Source organism: Octopus bimaculoides, chromosome 18 (genome assembly GCF_046866305.1).
Source record: "Octopus bimaculoides isolate indiv1 chromosome 18, ASM4686630v1, whole genome shotgun sequence".
NCBI lineage: Eukaryota > Metazoa > Mollusca > Cephalopoda > Octopoda > Octopodidae > Octopus > Octopus bimaculoides.
The window spans coordinates 20,965,452-20,984,787 of NC_142945.1; the positions used below are offsets into that span (position 1 = coordinate 20,965,452).

At 35.7% G+C, this 19,336-nt stretch overlaps 1 protein-coding gene across 2 annotated transcripts in view; it reads left to right on the forward strand.

Annotated features, from left to right (window-relative positions):
- The window catches only part of LOC106869929 (uncharacterized), a 113,929-nt gene extending 95,000 nt beyond the window's left edge, over window positions 1–18,929 (forward strand). Inside the window, exons 6-11 of one of the 2 annotated variants that reach the window (XM_014915865.3) lie at window positions 5,502–5,579; window positions 6,721–6,818; window positions 7,621–7,725; window positions 8,209–8,288; window positions 11,490–11,588; window positions 18,165–18,929. In XM_014915865.3, the coding sequence (XP_014771351.1) occupies window positions 5,502–5,579; window positions 6,721–6,818; window positions 7,621–7,725; window positions 8,209–8,288; window positions 11,490–11,588; window positions 18,165–18,237 (533 nt within the window). In that variant the 3' untranslated portion in view covers window positions 18,238–18,929. The remainder of the gene's footprint in view (window positions 1–5,501; window positions 5,580–6,720; window positions 6,819–7,620; window positions 7,726–8,208; window positions 8,289–11,489; window positions 11,589–18,164) is intronic. The other variant, XM_014915866.3, reaches the window with a different exon arrangement.
- The last annotated feature ends 407 nt before the right edge of the window (window positions 18,930–19,336 follow it).

Sequence of the window (19,336 nt, forward strand, 5' to 3'; positions counted from 1 at the left end):
GTGGATTTAGGAAGCATGGATTTTTGAAGGACTCTCAGTCCTGACAACAAACAACTGATGCAGTTTGCTTATCCCATGTTTTGATAATTCCAAGTATGAAAAAATGTTTCCAAAAATTATGAGTGATTCACAGTTTTTATTATTTTTTTTATTTGATAAGTGTGTCCAAAAGTGGTCTGAGGTGTTGAGTTTAAAATGGTGGTGAAAAATGTTGTTGAGCGGACAGTCAATAATGTTGTGGGCTTCTACCAAGTCAGCTGCTTGACGTCAAAACTTTAGTGTGTGAATGTCCAAAGAATCAATACATTCAATATATTGTAAGTGACTGACAGGCTGGATTCGTCTAGTTGCACACTTCTCAACAACTTCCAGCAGATCAATATTCTGGTCAAGATGGGATTTTCAGACTAGAGCTGTTAACTCTCAGAGTGGGCATACCATAGCCATACATAGCTTTAAATAGATTGCTGGGGAGTAGCTGATAAAGTTCTTACTGAGTGATATTAAAATATCTCTGGGCTTTTTTGACAATTTTATAAATGTTGTTTGTCCAACACAGACCATTATTGATAATAATACCTAAATCATGTTCACTAACAAATTTCTTAATGTTGGCATTATGGATGGAGTAGGTAAACTCTAGGTTTTCCTCCCAAAATGTGTTGCATTGTGGGATTACAGAAAAGCATTGTGGGATTGCAGGTCAGATTGCAGAAAAGATATATTTTGTTATTAGCCCTTTCCTTTTTATTTCAAGATACAGCTTAATGTCATCTGTGTATTTTAACACTGTAGCATGATTCAAGTTGGCATTTATTTCATTAATATATGTGACAAATAATAGTAGACCAAGAACAGATCCCATTTTGTGCCTCATTCCTCACATGAGGTACAAAATGTTGTTCTAGTACTATGACTACCAGTTTTTGATTGAAAATGAGGAACTTGGCTTGTTATGAAGATTAGCATTTATGCTCGGTACAGAGAGTTTTGCCAAAAGTTATTCATGTATTACACAATTAAAGGCTTTGGTCAAGTCAAGATACATAACATGTACCTATGTGCCACCATCTGTGATACATGACATGCACCCATGTGCCACCTTCTGTGATTCATGCGATGGCTTCAAGAAGTTTCCTGAGTTGGTCACAGCAGCTGGAGTTAGGGATAAATCCAAATTGTAAGGGTCAAATAAGACCGTGAGTTACAGAAATTCCAGTGTGCGCACGTGTGCACATGTGAGTCTGTCTCTGTCTCTCTCTCTCTCACTGGTGCAAAACTCCATCAATTTGGTGATACAGTTTGTGAGACTGACTGGAGTGTAATTTTCTGAAGCATGTGTAAAAAATATGGTGCTACATGGTAGTAAAACATCAGCTTTGGTTTGTAGGTTTTGAATGTGGAAATCTTGCACAAAGGATGGAGATCAATGAGATGTGTGTGCTCTGTTGCAAATATAATGTTCACTTAGATGCATAACACAGAGTACAATACAGCTTGGGAATGGAGGGAGAGGAAGAGAGAGTGAAAGAGAATGGTGAAGAGAGTATGTGTGTGTGAGAGAGAGAGAGAGCAAGAGAGAGAGAGCAAGAGAGGGAGAGAGTGGAATTCAGTTTAACAACATCATCTGATGTGTAGAAGAGAAGCTTTGTCTGTGTTGGTTGACAATTAATACAAAGGTAGAGCTGACATGCACTGCCAGGACAAAGTGACATCTGTGGCTGAGGGGGAAAAAAAAAACAAGGAAGACATGGAAACAAGAAAAATGATTGGGTTGAAGCAGAATTAGGATAAATTCTAGAGTATATGCCTGTGTGCCCCGTATTAGTTTGGCAAAAATTATGAACATTAAAATGTTAAGAAAGCTGCAACTGCTGCTACTGCTGCTACTGCTGCTGCTGATGATGATGGTGATGAGGAAATATGTATCATCAACATCATCATTATTTCTTTAACATCTATTTTTCCATGTTTGCATGGGGTGAGATGCAGTTTATTGATGCAGTGCAGATTTTCTATGGCCAGATGCTCTTTCTGTCATTGGCCCTTCACCTGTTTCCATTGAAGACAATTTTCCCCCCTCCAGGGCCAGACATATCTTCATGGAAGATTGGATACAAATGACATCACTTGTATGATGCTGACACTCATAAATATTACACGATGTCAAGACAAGGACACACACACACACACACACAAACACACACACACACACACACACACACACACACACATACATACACACACACACACACACACGTATGTAACAAGAGGGTTGGAATACCTTTGGTCATAGATATGTTTTATCAGGACTGAACGGGGTCTAAAGAATAATGACAGCAACAACAAGAACACCAGTCACCACCACCACCACCACCACCACTGCCACCACCACCGCGACCACTACCGCCGCAACCACTACCGCCGCGACCACCGCGACCACCGCTGCCACCACTGCCACCACCGCCGCCGCCGCCGCCACCACCACCACCACCAACAACAACAACAACCAGAATAAGGGTCATTCAATTCTTCATTCAGATATATGCACTCTATAAGACATCTGTTATATGCAGGATATGTTGAAGTTCTTGTTGTTGTTGTTGTTAGCCCTTATCAAATAGCCCTATGCTCAAAGACAATCTATCTGTAACTGAAATATATTTGCAGATACAGTGTGTCTTGGACAAAGTTCAGCAATTCATTGGGTCTCATATTGTATTGTTGTTGTTGTTGTTTAACCTCGAGTCAATTCTGATAGACAAAAATTACAACTCATGACCATCCCATCTTTTTAAAGCTATGTCATAATACAATATGTAATATGTTGTTCCAAAATTAACAGAGCTGTCAGAGTGTAGCTCAAAATATCATATAGTATTTGTCCTAGCTGTCTGAGTTCAAATCTGAATCCCACTGAGTCAAGTGGTGTAAATTATTGCTTTCGAATTTTGGCACAAGGCCAGTAATTTCGGGGTAGGGAGTTGATTGATCACATCAGCCCTAATAATCAATGACAAGTCCTTTAACCCCTTAGGGGTCGTTGGGGTGCTGCAGCCATGCTGTATATCTTGGGCAAGAAAGCCTGGTGGAACCCATTCTTCTCCAGGTTAAACTCATTTCTACAGCTGAGTGGAGTGGAGCAATGTGAAATGAAGTGTTTTGCTCAAGAACACAATGCATTGCCTGGATAAGGGATTGAAACCACAATCTTACGATTGTGAGTCTAACACTCTAACCACTAAGCCACACGCTTCCACAGTAATCAACTGGTATTTATTTTATAGACCCTGAAAGGATGACAGGTAAAGTCACCCTTGGTAGAATTTGAACTCAGAACATAAAGATGGATGAAATGCCTCTTAGCATTTTACCCAGTATGCTAATGAATCTGCTAATTTGCTATGATGTGAATTATTAATGTCAGATAGGATACTTTGCAGTACTTTAATCTGTGTCTGTGTGTTCTGTTTTGTTGGGTAGTAGGCTTAACTCCATTGCCTGATTCATTTAGCAGATTTCATTCTATTGCAAGCCCTTGTTCCTGCCCCCAATTTTATGATAACTTCCTCCTACCAGTCTCAGAAACCTTGGGAAAAATAAAAGGTCATGGTTGCTTCCCTTTCTTCCCTTACTCATGAACTCTTGTGGATTCTCCTCTAATAGATGACAGATGAGCGTTCTGGAATTTTTTTTACGAAAGAACCTACACTGATGATTTGTTTATAGTGATCAGATGTGCTTTATATTAAATCATGTCCTCTCTCAAACTGACATTACCATTACTGGTGCACAATGTGGTACACATCAGATGTTGAAGTGATCATAAAGTGTTTTGTTCAGGAACACCATGCACTGCCTGGTCTGGGAATTGAAACCATGATCTTGTGATCATGAGTGCAACACCCTAATCACTAAGCCCTACCCTATAACATAGTAAAAAAAAAACCCACCAAAACAACAGATGGTATAGTTAAATTTGAGAGAGTTTTAACTGACCACATAACAGATCCATGACAGCAAGTGCCAATTGTAAAATTCCAATGAAAGTTGAAATGGCAAAACTTTATTTCCTTTCCTTTAAATATGATTTTTATTCCAGAAATTATCACAGATGTATTGAATATGCACTCTGCTAATCAATATACAATTTTATCAATCATTTAATTCTCTGAAAAAATACTCAATACATAATCAGAATTAATCAATATACAGCTTGAATTAATCAATATTCAGCCTAAACAAATATTTAGCCTATATTAATCAATATTTACCCTGTATTTATCCTGTACTAATCAATATTTATCATGTATTTATCAATATAGTCTGTATTGATCTTTATGCATCCTAAATTTATCAACATGCGTTGTATATGTTTTATCAATGTACATTCTTACATTTATCAACATATACATATGTACTGTATAGTTATCAATATATATCCTATATTTATCAATATAAACTCTGTGTTCTTTAACATATATCATGTACTTATCCATATACATCATACTTTTATCAACATGTATCTTGTATTTACCAGCACATTTCCTGTTTTTGTATTTATAATCACAGTCATACATATATACATAGATACATACATAGACAATACACACACATACACACACACACACATACACTATAGGTTCATAAAGCCAAGCCAAGAAAAATATATACATACATATACATTAACCCCTTAGCATTTAAAGCAGCCATGTCAGGCCAAAAATATTCTACTTGTTTCCATGTTCAAACTATCCAGATCTGGTTTCTCACACCTACCTAACCATGTCATTCTAAAAATAAACAATCATATCATCAAAATCTTGAAGCTATGAGATAATTCATGATACCATCATGACAGTGGTTAAAAGGCTCATTTTGCAAATATGTGGGTCTGGATTTAGTCCCTCAGTGCACCATCTTCAGCAAGTAATTTTTTTTTACTATCAGTTCCTTGTGAGTAATTCTGGTCGACAGAAACTGTGCACATACACATTTCTCCTGCTGCTCAAGCATCTAGACTGTATTCATAAAAGGGCCACTCAAGTTAAAGACACAGAATCTCATTGCCCACAAGAATGCTATCACCTTTCTCTTCCTTTTCTACTGCTACTTTTACAGCCTCTGCCCTATGGAGCTGGCTGGTCTCATTCTATCTCTACCGAGGCTCTCTAAACTCATTGCCTCAATTTTATTCATAATCCATGTTGTGTTCAGCATCCAAAGTCCCCCACACATCACTCTGATCAGATCTTCTTCCCCCTCGACAATATTCCCTTTGGACATCTTTCCTACATACTTTGACTTGCAGTAGTTTAAGCTTGATATTTACAAAATAACACTGACCAATCTCAGAAGTCTTGTAAAGGCCAGGGGCATTGCAACCCTTCTCCAGATCCAGCAAGTCTTTGTTTTGGGTGTTTATTAAACCGTATTCAGAGTGTTAATTCCAGCAATTGTTTAGATGCTGATATTTAACAGATTCTACTTTCAATTTTCAGGTGTGAATCTAAGAACTGGCAAGAAAGGTATATTTCCATCAATGTATGCTACAGACCTACACTTCTTAGAAGAAGATGGTAAATATTGACTTACATCTTTATTATTCAGATCTTATTCAATGGTGCTACTACAGTGTGTGTCACTCAGAGCATCCCTTGACTTTACTACCCCTCAACTTCCCCCAGGGTATAAAGCAAACTTATACAGTAGACTTATACAACAGGCCCAAAAGTGCTACCCACATAAAAGCATCACCTGGGATGGACTGTTCTCTCAGCCTATACTAGTTATGCTACTGCTCTAATTATTTCTTGTTTATCATTTGATTCTTACCAATCAAAGAAATCATGATTGTTCCATACTGTCTTTTATTAAGGTAGCAATTGGTTGACTTATTAGACCACCAAACAAATGCCTTGTGCTATTTGTACTGCTTCTCAGTCTTCAGACTTAAAAATCCTGTCATGGTCAAGTTTTCCTTTCATCCTTGCAGAGACAATAAAATAAAGTATCAGTTGAATACTGGTGTTCATGTGTCTCTTTCTCAGAAAAATCAGCGCCTCTCCGCCCTGGTTATTGTTATTCAAATGGAGAAGCCAGTTTGATTAAAAGAGGAAACCAAAGCAGCTTAGAAGTAGATATGAACAGGCCAATAAATAAAACTCCAAGTTGCGTGTTATGTTTTTTTCTTGTTGGTTGGTTTTCCTCTTTCTGTCATGCTAGAAGGAGAAAGCAGTGGTTGTGCAGAATAAGGGGAAAGAGAGAGAAAGATGGTATTGTAAAGAGAGGTAAATTAGACAGAAAGCAATCATACAACCAGACAATAAAATATAGAAATGGACAAAATAGTGAGAGTGGAAGAGATAGTCCCCTAAAGAGAGGGGAGAGAGAATAAAAGGGATGATAAAACTTCACAATAGAAAAGTAATGTGATAATATAGTAGAGATATAGAAAGTGAGCAGATGGTAGAAGGAATGATGGAAAACTTGACAGATAAAGAGAAAGAAAGTATTTGGTGTAAAGGAAATCACTTTTGGATTGATCCAAAGGTGTTATATCTCATGACATTTTATTTTTCATTTAATAATTTTAGCCAAGATTTTTTTCTCCTTTCATCAGTTAGGTGATCTCATAGAATTAATCTTGTTGACTTGCATATTATCTGATTGTCATCATATCTCTCAAATGTGTGTCTTGTTCTTTTGTTCTTTTTGCAGATGATGACAGTTGTAAGAAATTCCAGGTGAAGTTCCTCGGCTCCCTGGAGGTCAATTGTCACAAAGGAACTGAAGTGTTATGTCAAGCTATAAATAAGGTAAGATGATATCCTCCTTGTCTTCCTCCTCATCCATGTCCTTGTCTTTCTTCTTGTCTTCCTCCATCTCCTCGTCCTCCATATCCTCATCCTCGTCCTCATCCTCGTCCTCATCCTTGTCCTCATCCTTGTCCTCATCATTGTCCTCGTCATCATCCCCATTATTGCCCTCATCCTCCTCCTTGTCTTCCTTGTCCTCTTTGTCGTCCTCCTTGTCCTTCTTATCCTCCCTGTTGTCCTCAGCATTGTTGTTGTTGTTGTCCACCACCACCACCACATACATACATACATACATACATACATACATACATATATGTAGATATTTATGTGTGCATTTATGTATGTATGTTTGTCCTTATTCAGTTTTATTTCACAATTTCTTGTTAATAGAAAAAGAGCTGGTTTCTAACCTAGATCAAAGGCTCCTTCATTGGAATTTCAACAACATCAACAGGGCATTTTTGTATGTATGTATACATGCAGATTTGTATGTTTTGTTTAATATATGTCTTCTCATGCATATACTTGTATATCTAGACATGCTCATAAATACTTAAATGATAAACTTCTGGAAAGTTTTACAGATTTTTACAGTTCCACTGATGGCTTGAAGCTGTAGTCTTCCAATCAGCTTTCTCCTTTCTGGTTTTGAGAAGCCTGATTTCTCAAGATTGGTATTTAGGCAGTGTGTCACATATCCTAGTGCTCTAATAATTACAGATGTAAACCTGATGTTTGTATTTTCATTTGTGCTTCTTTATTGTAAATACATTCTGTAATTTCTCTGTTCGACTATTTACAGGTGGCATTAACTCGAAGGAAAACACTATCATCAACTCCTCCCCCAAATTGCTGCTTAGAAATCAGTGACTATGGTATTCGCATGATAGACAAGAGTAAATCTGTGGTAAGTTGTCATTTTAAATGATCGTGTAACATAGACAACTACGAAGGGTGACCATTTGATTTGACATGTAACAATCGGGTATGCAACATTGACATATGACAGTTGGTCATGTGATATTTACAAATATAATAATTAGTCACCAAAGAAATTAAACAAAGGCTCCCTAAAGAAATCCTTCAGCTCTTATGTGCCTCAAATGCTCTTTGGATACTTCCATGTTAGAAAGGGTTTTAATCAAAGAAATTTTAATTCTGTTATTCTGTAAAGTGATATTTTATTAGTTTAAATGTACACAAATGCATAAAAATAATTTTTAATTCCATTAGACATTCTAAAATACTATTAAATTTCATTCAATTTTAAAAAAGGTAAAATCGGACAGAACTTATGGGATGACCTGATATTTCACTATTTTACACATACACACACACTAAATATGATACACCATATTAATATCAATGTGATATCTCTATATAATTTCAGCACGAAAGTGACGCTAATTTTTCAAACTTCTTCGCACTCAAAAATATCTCCTACTGCGGATATCATCCAAGAAATGAAAAGTGAGTTGATTCTTTCTCTTTTTCTATTTCTCTATTTGTATGTCTATCATCATCATCATCATCATCATCATCATCATCAACATTTAACATCCGTTTTCCACATTGGCATGGGTTGGATGGCTTGACAGGAACCAGATTCCATAGTCTGTTTTGGCATGGTTTCTATGGCTGGATGTCCTTCCTAATGCCAACCACTTTACAGAGTGTACCGGGTGCTTTTTACATGGCACCAGCACCCACACCAATGCTTGTTATGTAACACCTTGGTTTTAGGATCTCAATTCTGTATGTTTATCTGCCTACCTACCTGCCTGCCTGCCTTCCTGTCTGTCTGTCTGTGTTTCTCTCTGGAGAACACTATTTTTCTACTCTGAGCAGTGGTATAGCAAGGACTCTTGACACTCAGGAACAAAGAGACATATGATATCCTCACTTTGATTTACAGATTTGACAAATCTGAGAAAATTTTATATCATTTAACATGTTCCTGGTTGCATGACTCCTCCCACTTTGCCTCCTCTTGCTGTGTCTTTGACTCTGGGTCACTACATTTCTGTTGGTTCACACTTAGTCAACCTGCATCATCCCGAATCAATCACACCGTTATTTACATTGGTTCTGTTTTACTTCTGGATCACTTATGATTGGGCTTTTAAAACAAACTTAGGCGAATTAGACAATGATGTCATTATCCTTTCCTCCCAAGTTCTAATTTATTGCCAATCAGAACTGAAACAAGGTAAACAGAAATATATAAGATAAAGGCAGCGAGCTGGCAGAAACATTAGCACGCCGCGAAATGCTTAGTGGTATTTCGTCTGCTGCTACATTCTGAGTTCAAATTCCGCCGAGGTCGACTTGGCCTCTCATCCTTTTGGGGTCGATTAAATAAGTACCAGTAATGCACTGGGCGATATTATTGACTTAATCCATTTGTCTGTCCTTGTTTGTCCCCTCTGTGTGTAGCCCCTTGTGGGCAGTAAAGAAATAAGAAATATATAAGATAAATAAACACAAAAGTAGTGATGACTTTTGCAGCTGATTCTGAAGGTGGTGTTTCAAAATTATTTGGGTAAGTATTGTACTGATAGATGAGTCATTGAAAATCTTTAACCCTTTTGCGATCTTATTTCTCAGGAAATGCATCGTCTATGTATTTCAGTTAATTTCGGTTTCAAATTTTAGCACTAGGCTAGCAAGTTTGGGATAGGGTTAGTTCAATTACACCGACCCCTGTGCTTAGCTGGTATTTATTTTATCGACTCTGAAAGGATGAAGGGCAAATCGACTTTGGTGGGATTTGAACTTAGAACATAAAGATGGACAAAAGGCTTCCAAGCATTTTGTCTGGCATAAAAAAAAATTCTGCTAGCTTGCTGCCTTTATTTCAGTTAATATTGAAACTAAGCATTTGGATGTGGTCACCATAGTTCTCTCTTTGTTAATGTTTTTCTTGCAGGAATTGATCTACAGCTGTTACTGAGACCGATTATTGGTGACCTAAGTCTCTCCAATATGGGAGCAAATTTTCCTCCAACTGATAAAAACAAAAATAAGGGAATAAAGGGTAACATATGGCAGTGTATTTTGTGGATGACCTATAATAAAGTAGTGAGTGGAGGCGCAATGGCCCAGTGGTTAGGGCAGCAGACTCGCGGTCATAGGATCGCGGTTTCGATTCCCAGACTGGGCGTTGTGAGTGTTTATTGACCGAAAACATCTAAAGCTCCACGAGGCTCCAGCAGAAGATGTTGGCGAACCCTGCTGTTCACTCTCACCACAACTTTCTGTTTCTGTTGTGCCTGTAATTCAAAGGGTCAGCCTTGTCACACTGTGTCACGCTGAATATCCCCGAGAACTACGTTCAGGGTACATGTGTCTGTGGAGCACTCAGCCACTTGCATGTTAATTTCACGAGGGGGCTGTTCTGTTGATCGGATCAACTGGAACCCTTGACGTCGTAAGCGACGGAGTGCCAACAACAACAATAATAAAGTAATAATTACCTCAAATGAAGGTGTGTAGTCTGACGGTAAGGGTGTTGGACTCACAATTGTAAATTCTGTGTTCGATTCCTGGATGAGGCATTGCTTTGTGCTTTTAGTAAAGCACTTCATTTCACATTTCTCCTTTTCACTCTACTGAAAATGAGTATCAGAATGTACTGGGGATGGGTGGGAAGTTATTCCTCTGACAGACTGGCATCCTGTCCAGTGGGTCTTGTACTCTCAGTTGCTTAACCCTTTACCATTTAAACTGGCCATTTCCAGCCAAGATATTCGACTTGTTTTATGTTCAAGCCAGCCAGATCTGGTCTCTCACACCTATTATACAATGTCATTCTAAAAATATACAACCACATCATTGAAATCTCAAAGTTACAAGATAATACATAATTAATTAAAAATAATGTGAATAAATAAGAATTACATTTAACAGAGTAACTGAATGCTAAAGAGTAACTGAATGCCCCAAGATAGACTTTAACTTATTATTTTATTCAAAATAAGACATCAACTAGAGGGCGTGGGTTCAAATACTGACAAATACTCACATTTTTGTTCCCTTTCATATGCTCTTTATTTTGTTACTAGCTGACCCCATGCTGTCAATAATGACGGCTAATTGTAGCATTTTATATATAAATAAGATACAAAATAAGGTACGTAATAATCACACATACAAACATTCACATACTTCCCTTGTATACGCACACATAAACACACATATACTCACACAGAGTTGAAACGCTGATTTTTTTCACCCCTTCTTTCCTTATTCATCTATCACCCCTTCCTTTCTCTCATTGCTATTACTTTCTCTCACTCCCTCTCAGTCAGGGCTATTACTCTCACTACTTCTCCTTCACTGAATTACTATTTTCTCTCCTCCTCTGCTTCCGGCAGGATTCTGGACAAATATATATATATATATATATATATATATATATATATATATATATATATATATATATATATATATATATATATATATATATATATATATACAAATATATAAAAACACTACACTCGTTATTATATTAGGAGATTATCCCTATATCATCTATGTATATTCTTTTCTTTAGGAAAAGATTTATTTGTAGATATATGTGCTTTGTTTAAATGCAAGCATGTTTTTGTCATTCAACTCTAGGTTAACCGTTTTGATAATAAATATATTTCCTGATTTGTGTTGTTTCAGTTATTTTGCCTTCATCACGAAGCATCCAAGAGAATATAGGTTCGCCTGTCATGTTTTTCTTGGAGACCATTCCACTCGTAGTATATCAGAAGCTTTAGGGTAAGTGTTTATTATCTCTCTTTGCCAGTTTACACATGAGTATGTATATAAGTATATATGTTAGCATGTATATAAATATATATGTGTATGTGTATAAGAATGTTAAGGTGTGTGTATATAAGCATGTATGTTTGTGAGCATATATATAAACATATGTTTATGTTTATAAGAATGTTAGTGTGAGTGTATGTCTATAAATGTGTATGTGAACATGTATATAAACATACATGTGTATGTATATAAAAATGCTAGTGTGTGTGTATGTATGTAAGTATGTATATGTGTGTATGGATGCAGTCATTATCAAATATGTTGAACCATTATTCGTAAATAGATCCATTGCTTTTGATACACTTACACAAACGTGGATACATATGTGTTTATATACAGAGAATGTGTAGCCCAGTCATGGGTAATCTGAGCTCCGAAGGCTGCATGCTTACAGGATTTTCTGAATGGTATGCCTAATGAGAAATTACCTTCAATTTTCTTTACTTGTGCAACTCACCTGATGATGAATCATGTCTTGTATGACCTACTTCTTGAGAAAGGTCGCCCATGCCTTGTGAAGCCTCTCTCAAACTTGTGACTAGTATGCATCTCTATTTTGGTGACACATTGCAGGTACCCATTCCAGTGACACATTAAAGCCACCCTTGCTGGTGATATGTAAAAGGCGCCCATGCCAGTGACATGGTAAAAGGCACCCAGGATGCTCTGTGGAGTGACTGGCATTAGGAAGGGCATCTAGTTGTAAAAACCAAGCCAAAATAGATTGGAGCCTGGTGCAGCTATCTGGTTTACCAGTTCCAGTCAAACTGTCTAACCCATGCTTGCATAGAAGACAGACGTTAAATGATGATGATCATGACGATGATGATGGTAATTTCTGAAAGTGACTTGCAATCCAAACACAAGGAACGCTAAAAAAGTACATAAGGGACTCAAAACCTTCAACTTTTTGTGACCTTATTTCTTAAGAAAAACTGTGTCTGTGTATTTCAATTAATTTTTAATATTATCAGAAATTTAGAGAAATTTAGTAAAATGACATATTTATTAATTATAAAGCTGGTAAACTGGTATTTGGAACTTAAATGAACAGAAGGTTCTTGCATAAATGTATGATGTTAGGTTTTGATTTGAATATCAACTCTCTTGTGCCAGAGATCTACAAGTGGTCTGAAGGAGATCTGGTGTTCGAACAGTCCAGTCAAGAATCTTAATACACCATAGAAAATTGTCAGGTGTTTCACTTTTCAGTTGTGGACTAAACAAGAATCGCAGGAAACTGAGTTGTGAAAGGTGTCACAAAAAGCTGTCTTAAGTTCAATTTCTTCAGGGAAATGCAACAACATCTCTTAAGTCTGCCATGTTGACAATAACTCAAGGGAGGTAATTATAAATAGTGATGCAAGTTGCAAAAGAAATTGGATACAGATTTGACTCCATGGTTAGGAAATTTGCTTTGAAATCTTGTGGCTCCAAATTGTATTTCACTACACGGAACCTTGGGTAAGTATCTTCTACCAAAGCTCTGAGTGAAATTGGGTGGATACTCATCAAATAAACTTGATCTCTTTTTGGGTGATCGGCCTGATCTGTCATATAGCTTCGGATTTGTCAAAATCATCATCTCCACCACTGCCACTGCCACCGCCACTGCCACTTCTGCCACTGCCACCGCCGCCACCGCCACCTCCAACGCTGTCACGGCTGCAAGTAATGGTTGTAGTTTATGTATATGTCTATATGTACCTACACACATATAAATACATGTGTGTGTGTATGTGTATCTTGAGTATAAAGATAGATATATTGTTCTGTTACATGTTTCAGTCATTGGACTGTGGCCATGCTGGAGCACTCTCTTTAGAGTTTTTAGGTCTGGCACTTATTATATCAGTCCCTTTTGCTAAACCACAAACTTACAGTTGTCAAGTGATGATGATGCTGGCGAAACAAACACAAACGCAGACACACACACAACACAAATGCAGACACACACACACACACACACACACACACACACACACACATACAATGCACATTGGTTTCTATAACTGAATAGAAAAGGAATAAATTTACACTTGTAGCATTTAGAAGAGATGTGAAGAGGCAAATAATAAATGAGAGAGATGTCTATCTATAAACACGAAGTGGCTGAATGAGTCAAAAAAACTCCTCCAAAAAACAGAAGGTGAGAAGAGGAAGGTACCAAATTTAAAACATGAAATAGAAACTAAGTTGGTGTATATATCTGTGTCAGTGAGTGTATGTGTGTGTATGTGTGTGTGTGTGTGTACATTCATAGGTGATAAAAATGAATACATGTGCATCTGGTGTTATTAGCCATTGTGTAGTATAAATCAGTCATAAGTATTGCAATCCATACTGGTTTATCATTAATTAACCAATGCCTATACACAGGCTCTACTTTATTCTTCTTCTTCCCTATTTTAATTCATCTCTTTTTCCTTGTGTGTTATGATTGTGTTATGATTGTTAGAGTTGTATTGGTCAATGGAAAGCACAAAGCATAGACTTGATTTTACACACAGACACAAACAATGGTCATGAACATATAAATGTAAAACAAACAACTACACACGTGCACACACACATAAAGATATATACATACATACATACATACATACATACATCCATACATTCATATATATATATATATATATATATATATATATATAGGAAAATGTAAAAAAGCCAGAATGCTGAACTGGGAGCATAATTTAATTAAGATTTTTTCTAACCGGTTTTCATTGCGATGAAGCAAATTATCAAGAAGGAGAATGAAAATGTTTTTTTACAAAGAAGTACAAAAAAGTACAAAATGAAGAAAATAATATATAAAACAATAATATATAAAAAAAATAAATATACCCATACATTATATTGTCTTTGAGCTTTTGTAGTTCAATAGTAGTTCATGTATAAATTGGTAGGAGAAATAAGGATACATGAGAGTTGAGTTTTGTTAGGTTTAAAAAAAAGGGTTAAAAGTTTGTGTTAAGCAGGAAATGTGGTGTCAAAACAGGAAGTGTGTGTAAGGGGAGACAAGTGTTTTTAGTTAGAGTTATGAACTCTTTTTTTCAAAACAGGAAGTTTGTGTCTGTTCATAGAGAAATAAGGTCACTGAGGGGTGTGTGTGTTAAGAAATGGTTGGAATTTCTCTATGAAAAGATTCTCCTTGTTGATTCTTTCTTGTGTGGAGATTCTGTCTTTACATTGATAGAAAGGGAATATAATGAATTTAGGGTTTTTGTTTCTGGCGCAAGAGTCTATGTGGCCACTGAGTGGAATTTGACGGTATTGAGGGAGGTTTATTTGTTCCTTATGGACAGCTACTCTTCTACGTAATGGGAGGCTCGTCTGTCCGACATAGAAGTTTTGGCAACCTGCGCAAGTAAGGACATAAATGAGGTTACTCGAGGAACAAGAGAAATTGGTTTTAATTTTAAACTTTGTTCCTCGTTTGAAGGTAAATTCAGAGCCTTCAAGTAGGTAAGGGCAGGTGCCACAATTAGGGCGTGCACATTTTTTAACTGATGGGGGTGGAAGTGGTGTATGTAGTTTGGAATTGGTTAATAATGTTTTCAAAGATTTGTGTTGCCTTTTGCATTTAAGGACTTTGTGTGTATTAATGATATTGTTCATTTTCGGGTCTGTGGTGAGTAAGGGGAGGTTTTGTTTAATTGTGGTGAATGCTTCGATGTTATTGGGGTTATGGGTGGAGATGTATGGAAGTATTTTGGGGTTGGGTGTGTTATTATGTTGGTTGGTTTTTAGTGTGTTTTTGTCAAGTTCCTTGGCACGTTTTATTCCAAGATCTATGAGTGTGGAGGGATATTGGCGTTGTAACAGTGTTTTTTTGAGATCTTGTAAGCGTATTTCTCGAGTGGTAGGGTCAGAGACAATGGTGCAAATTCTTTTAGCTAAATTAAAGGGGATATTTATCTTGGTGTGTTTTGGGTGGCATGAGCTAAAAAGGAGGTATTGTTGTGAGTCTGTAGGTTTGTGGTAGATGTCGGTTGTGATTTGGTTATTAGGTGTTTTTATGATTAAGAGATCAAGAAAAGGGAGATGATGTTTGCTGAATTCCATAGTGAATTGAATGTTGGGATGTATGTTATTAAGAATGGATTTGAATTCTAGAAGTTTTTCATAGGGTTCATTCCATATGATGAAACAATCATCCAAATATCTTTTCCAGTTATCCATTAAAAAGATGTGGAAAAGGTGTCCAAATTTCTGACGTGAGGTTTCATATAGTGTTAATTCAAAAAAACCCATTATGAGGTTCGCAAGGACTGGTGCAGCTTTAGTACCCATCGCGATACCACATTTTTGGCGAAAGTATGTGTCTGCAAACAGGAAGTAATTGTTGGTCAGAATGAACTTAAGTGATTCTATGATGAAAGTTGTGTTGATGCGATTAGGAAATGTTTCTGGGTGTTTGTGCAGCCAGAATTTAATTGCCTCAATCGCATATTGGTTAACACAACCCCACTATTTACTGACTTATATATATATATATATATATATATATATAAATAAATATATGCATACATACATACATACATACATATATATAAAGATATATACATCATCATCATCATCATCATCATTGTTTAACGTCTGCTTTCCATGCTAGCATGGGTTGGATGATTTGACTGAGGACTGGTGAAACCAGATGGCTACACCAGAATCCAATCTGATTTGGCAGAGTTTCTACAACTGGATGCCCTTCCTAACGTCAACCACTCAGAGAGCGTAGTGGGTTCAGAGAGTATGCATATATACATATATATACATATAAATATATGCATACAAACATATATATATATAAATATATATATATATATATAAATATATATATATATATATATATATATATATATGTATATAAAGATATATACATATATATATATATGTAATGTATGTATATAAAGATATATACATACATACATATATATATATATATATATATATATATATATATATATATATATATATATATATATATAAAAAGATATATACATACATACATACATACATACATACATATATATGTGTGTGTATGTAAATAATCAGAAAATGGAGAATGTCTGTTGTCCATGCTGGCATGAGTTGGATGGTTTGATCAAGGTTGGTAAGCTGAGGGGATGCACCAGACTCTAGTCTGATTTGGCATGGTTTCTACCGCTGGATGCCTTTCTTAATGCCAACCACTCTGAGGGTGTAATGAATGCTTCTATATATCATCATCATCATCATCATCGTTTTACGTCCGCTTTCCATGCTGGCATGGGCTGGACAGTTTGACTGAGGACTGGTGAGCCAGAGGCTGCACCAGGCTCAATCTGATCTGGCAAAGTTTCTACAGCTGGATGCCCTTCCTAACGCCAACCACTCTGAGAGTGTAGTGGGTGCTTTTATGTGCCTGACTCCCATGCACTGGCAACAACCATACTTGAATGTTGTTTTTTATGTGCCACCAGCACATGTATATATATATATATATATATATATATATATATATATATATATATAAATACACTGTACATTTAAACACATCAGAGAGATGTCCATAATAGGACATCTAACCCGCTAGAAGAAGCAGACAAAACTCCAAACCACAATTTCGAAAGGGAATGAAAAATAAAACATTTACCATTTATTTTCCGAACCAATGGTTTCGAGCTATTTTTAGCAAAATAAAATAATATTTTGCAAGACCAGCTATCATCAGCGGAAAGGCCAAGATTAACATATAAACACGAGACACTACATAGAAACATGACTAGTCTATTGACTAGTTTTTTCTTCTTGCTAGTCCATTGGTAGCAAGCAAAATTTCGGATCTTTCTGATTTGGCGGACACCATTTTGTATTTAGTGTTTATTTAGTGTGTTTTCTACCGAAACACTTTAAAACTTAATATACTTGAATATTTTATCTTATAGAACAGAGAAAAATTTTTATATTTAAAGTTATTTCATGTTAAAAGTTGTCGTATTTCGGTAATTTCAACCAATCACTGACGTCTATTGAGGTGAAAACAATTACTGCTATGGATTGTCAACAACACGTTGTGACGGTGTTATGGGATCTTTTCCCTTGAATAAAATTAGTGCCGTTGTTTGTCAACAACAACTATCGGTGGTACTGTTATTTATGACATCGTTCGTGCGTTTGTACTGGTTTTAGCTTTAGGGTTTTAGGGTTAGGTTTAGGGTTTGGTTTTTAGGGTTAGGGTTAGGGTTAGGGTTAGGGTTAGGGTTAGGGTTATGAGTATTTTTGCCAAATTTGGTGAAAAATTTGTGGTGGTGTATTGAACAGATTTTCATCAAATTTGGCAAAAATACTTATAACCCTAACTCTAACCCTAAAAACCAAACCCTAACCCTAACTCTAAAACCCGAACCCTAACCTTAAAACTCTAAGCTAAAACCAGTACAAATGCATGAACGATATCATAAATATGCTGATAGCCACCTTAATTATTTTATATATATATATCAAATATTGACTTTTTTTGTTTGTTTTATTTTGCAGACTAGCCTTCAAAAGGTTTTCCAGAGAATACATGGCTTTCACCCATCCCACCGAAGATATCTATCTTGAATGACTAGCATTAACAATTCTGAATGACCAGAACATGCAGCAAGTGCAACAGGTGCAATCAATACAGCAGGATGCAACCATTATGTGCAGCTATCTAATATCATTGCTGTTGGCTTCACTAACTGCAAATCTCTATGTGATGTTACCTTACCTTATACCCACCATTGTTTCATTCAAAGGACTGTAATGTTCCAGATGCGTGAATACATGCATACATGCATTCATGTGTTTACTTGTATATATAAAATGTGTGTATTTATCTCCATGTCAGTATGTGTGTGTGTGTGTGTGTGTGTATAAACACACATACATATATACACACACATATACATATATAAATATATTTATACACAAACGCACATACACATGCATATGTATGTATTAAAGTATGTGTGTGTGTGTGTGTGTATGTCTATACATACATACATACATATATATATATATATATATATATATATATATATATATACATGTGTTTACATACATATGTGTGTATGTATATATATATATATATATATATATATATATATATATATATATATATATACATATACATATATAAATATATAAAGATATATACAGACACACACACATATGGATGCAAATGTGTATGTACAAATATATGATCATACAGGTATATATAAATGGTTGGATGTGTTCGCATGAGTGTGTACATGTGAGAAAGGAAAAAAGAAAGAGATACAACAACATATATACATCTATATTGCTATTTGTCAGTCCAGATATATATATATATATATATATATATATATATATATATATATATATATATATATATACAATCATATATATATATATGTAACTATATATATATATATATATATATAGTTACATATATATATACACAGTGACACACACACATATATACATACAAATACACATACGTACACATATGCGTATATATATATATATATATATATATATATATATATATATATATATATATATATATATATATATATATATATATATACATATATATACACACACACATTTATATATGTATATATACATAATTGTATGAATGTATAAGTACCTGTAAAATGCATATATTTTCACACGTACATACTTATCTTCCTACT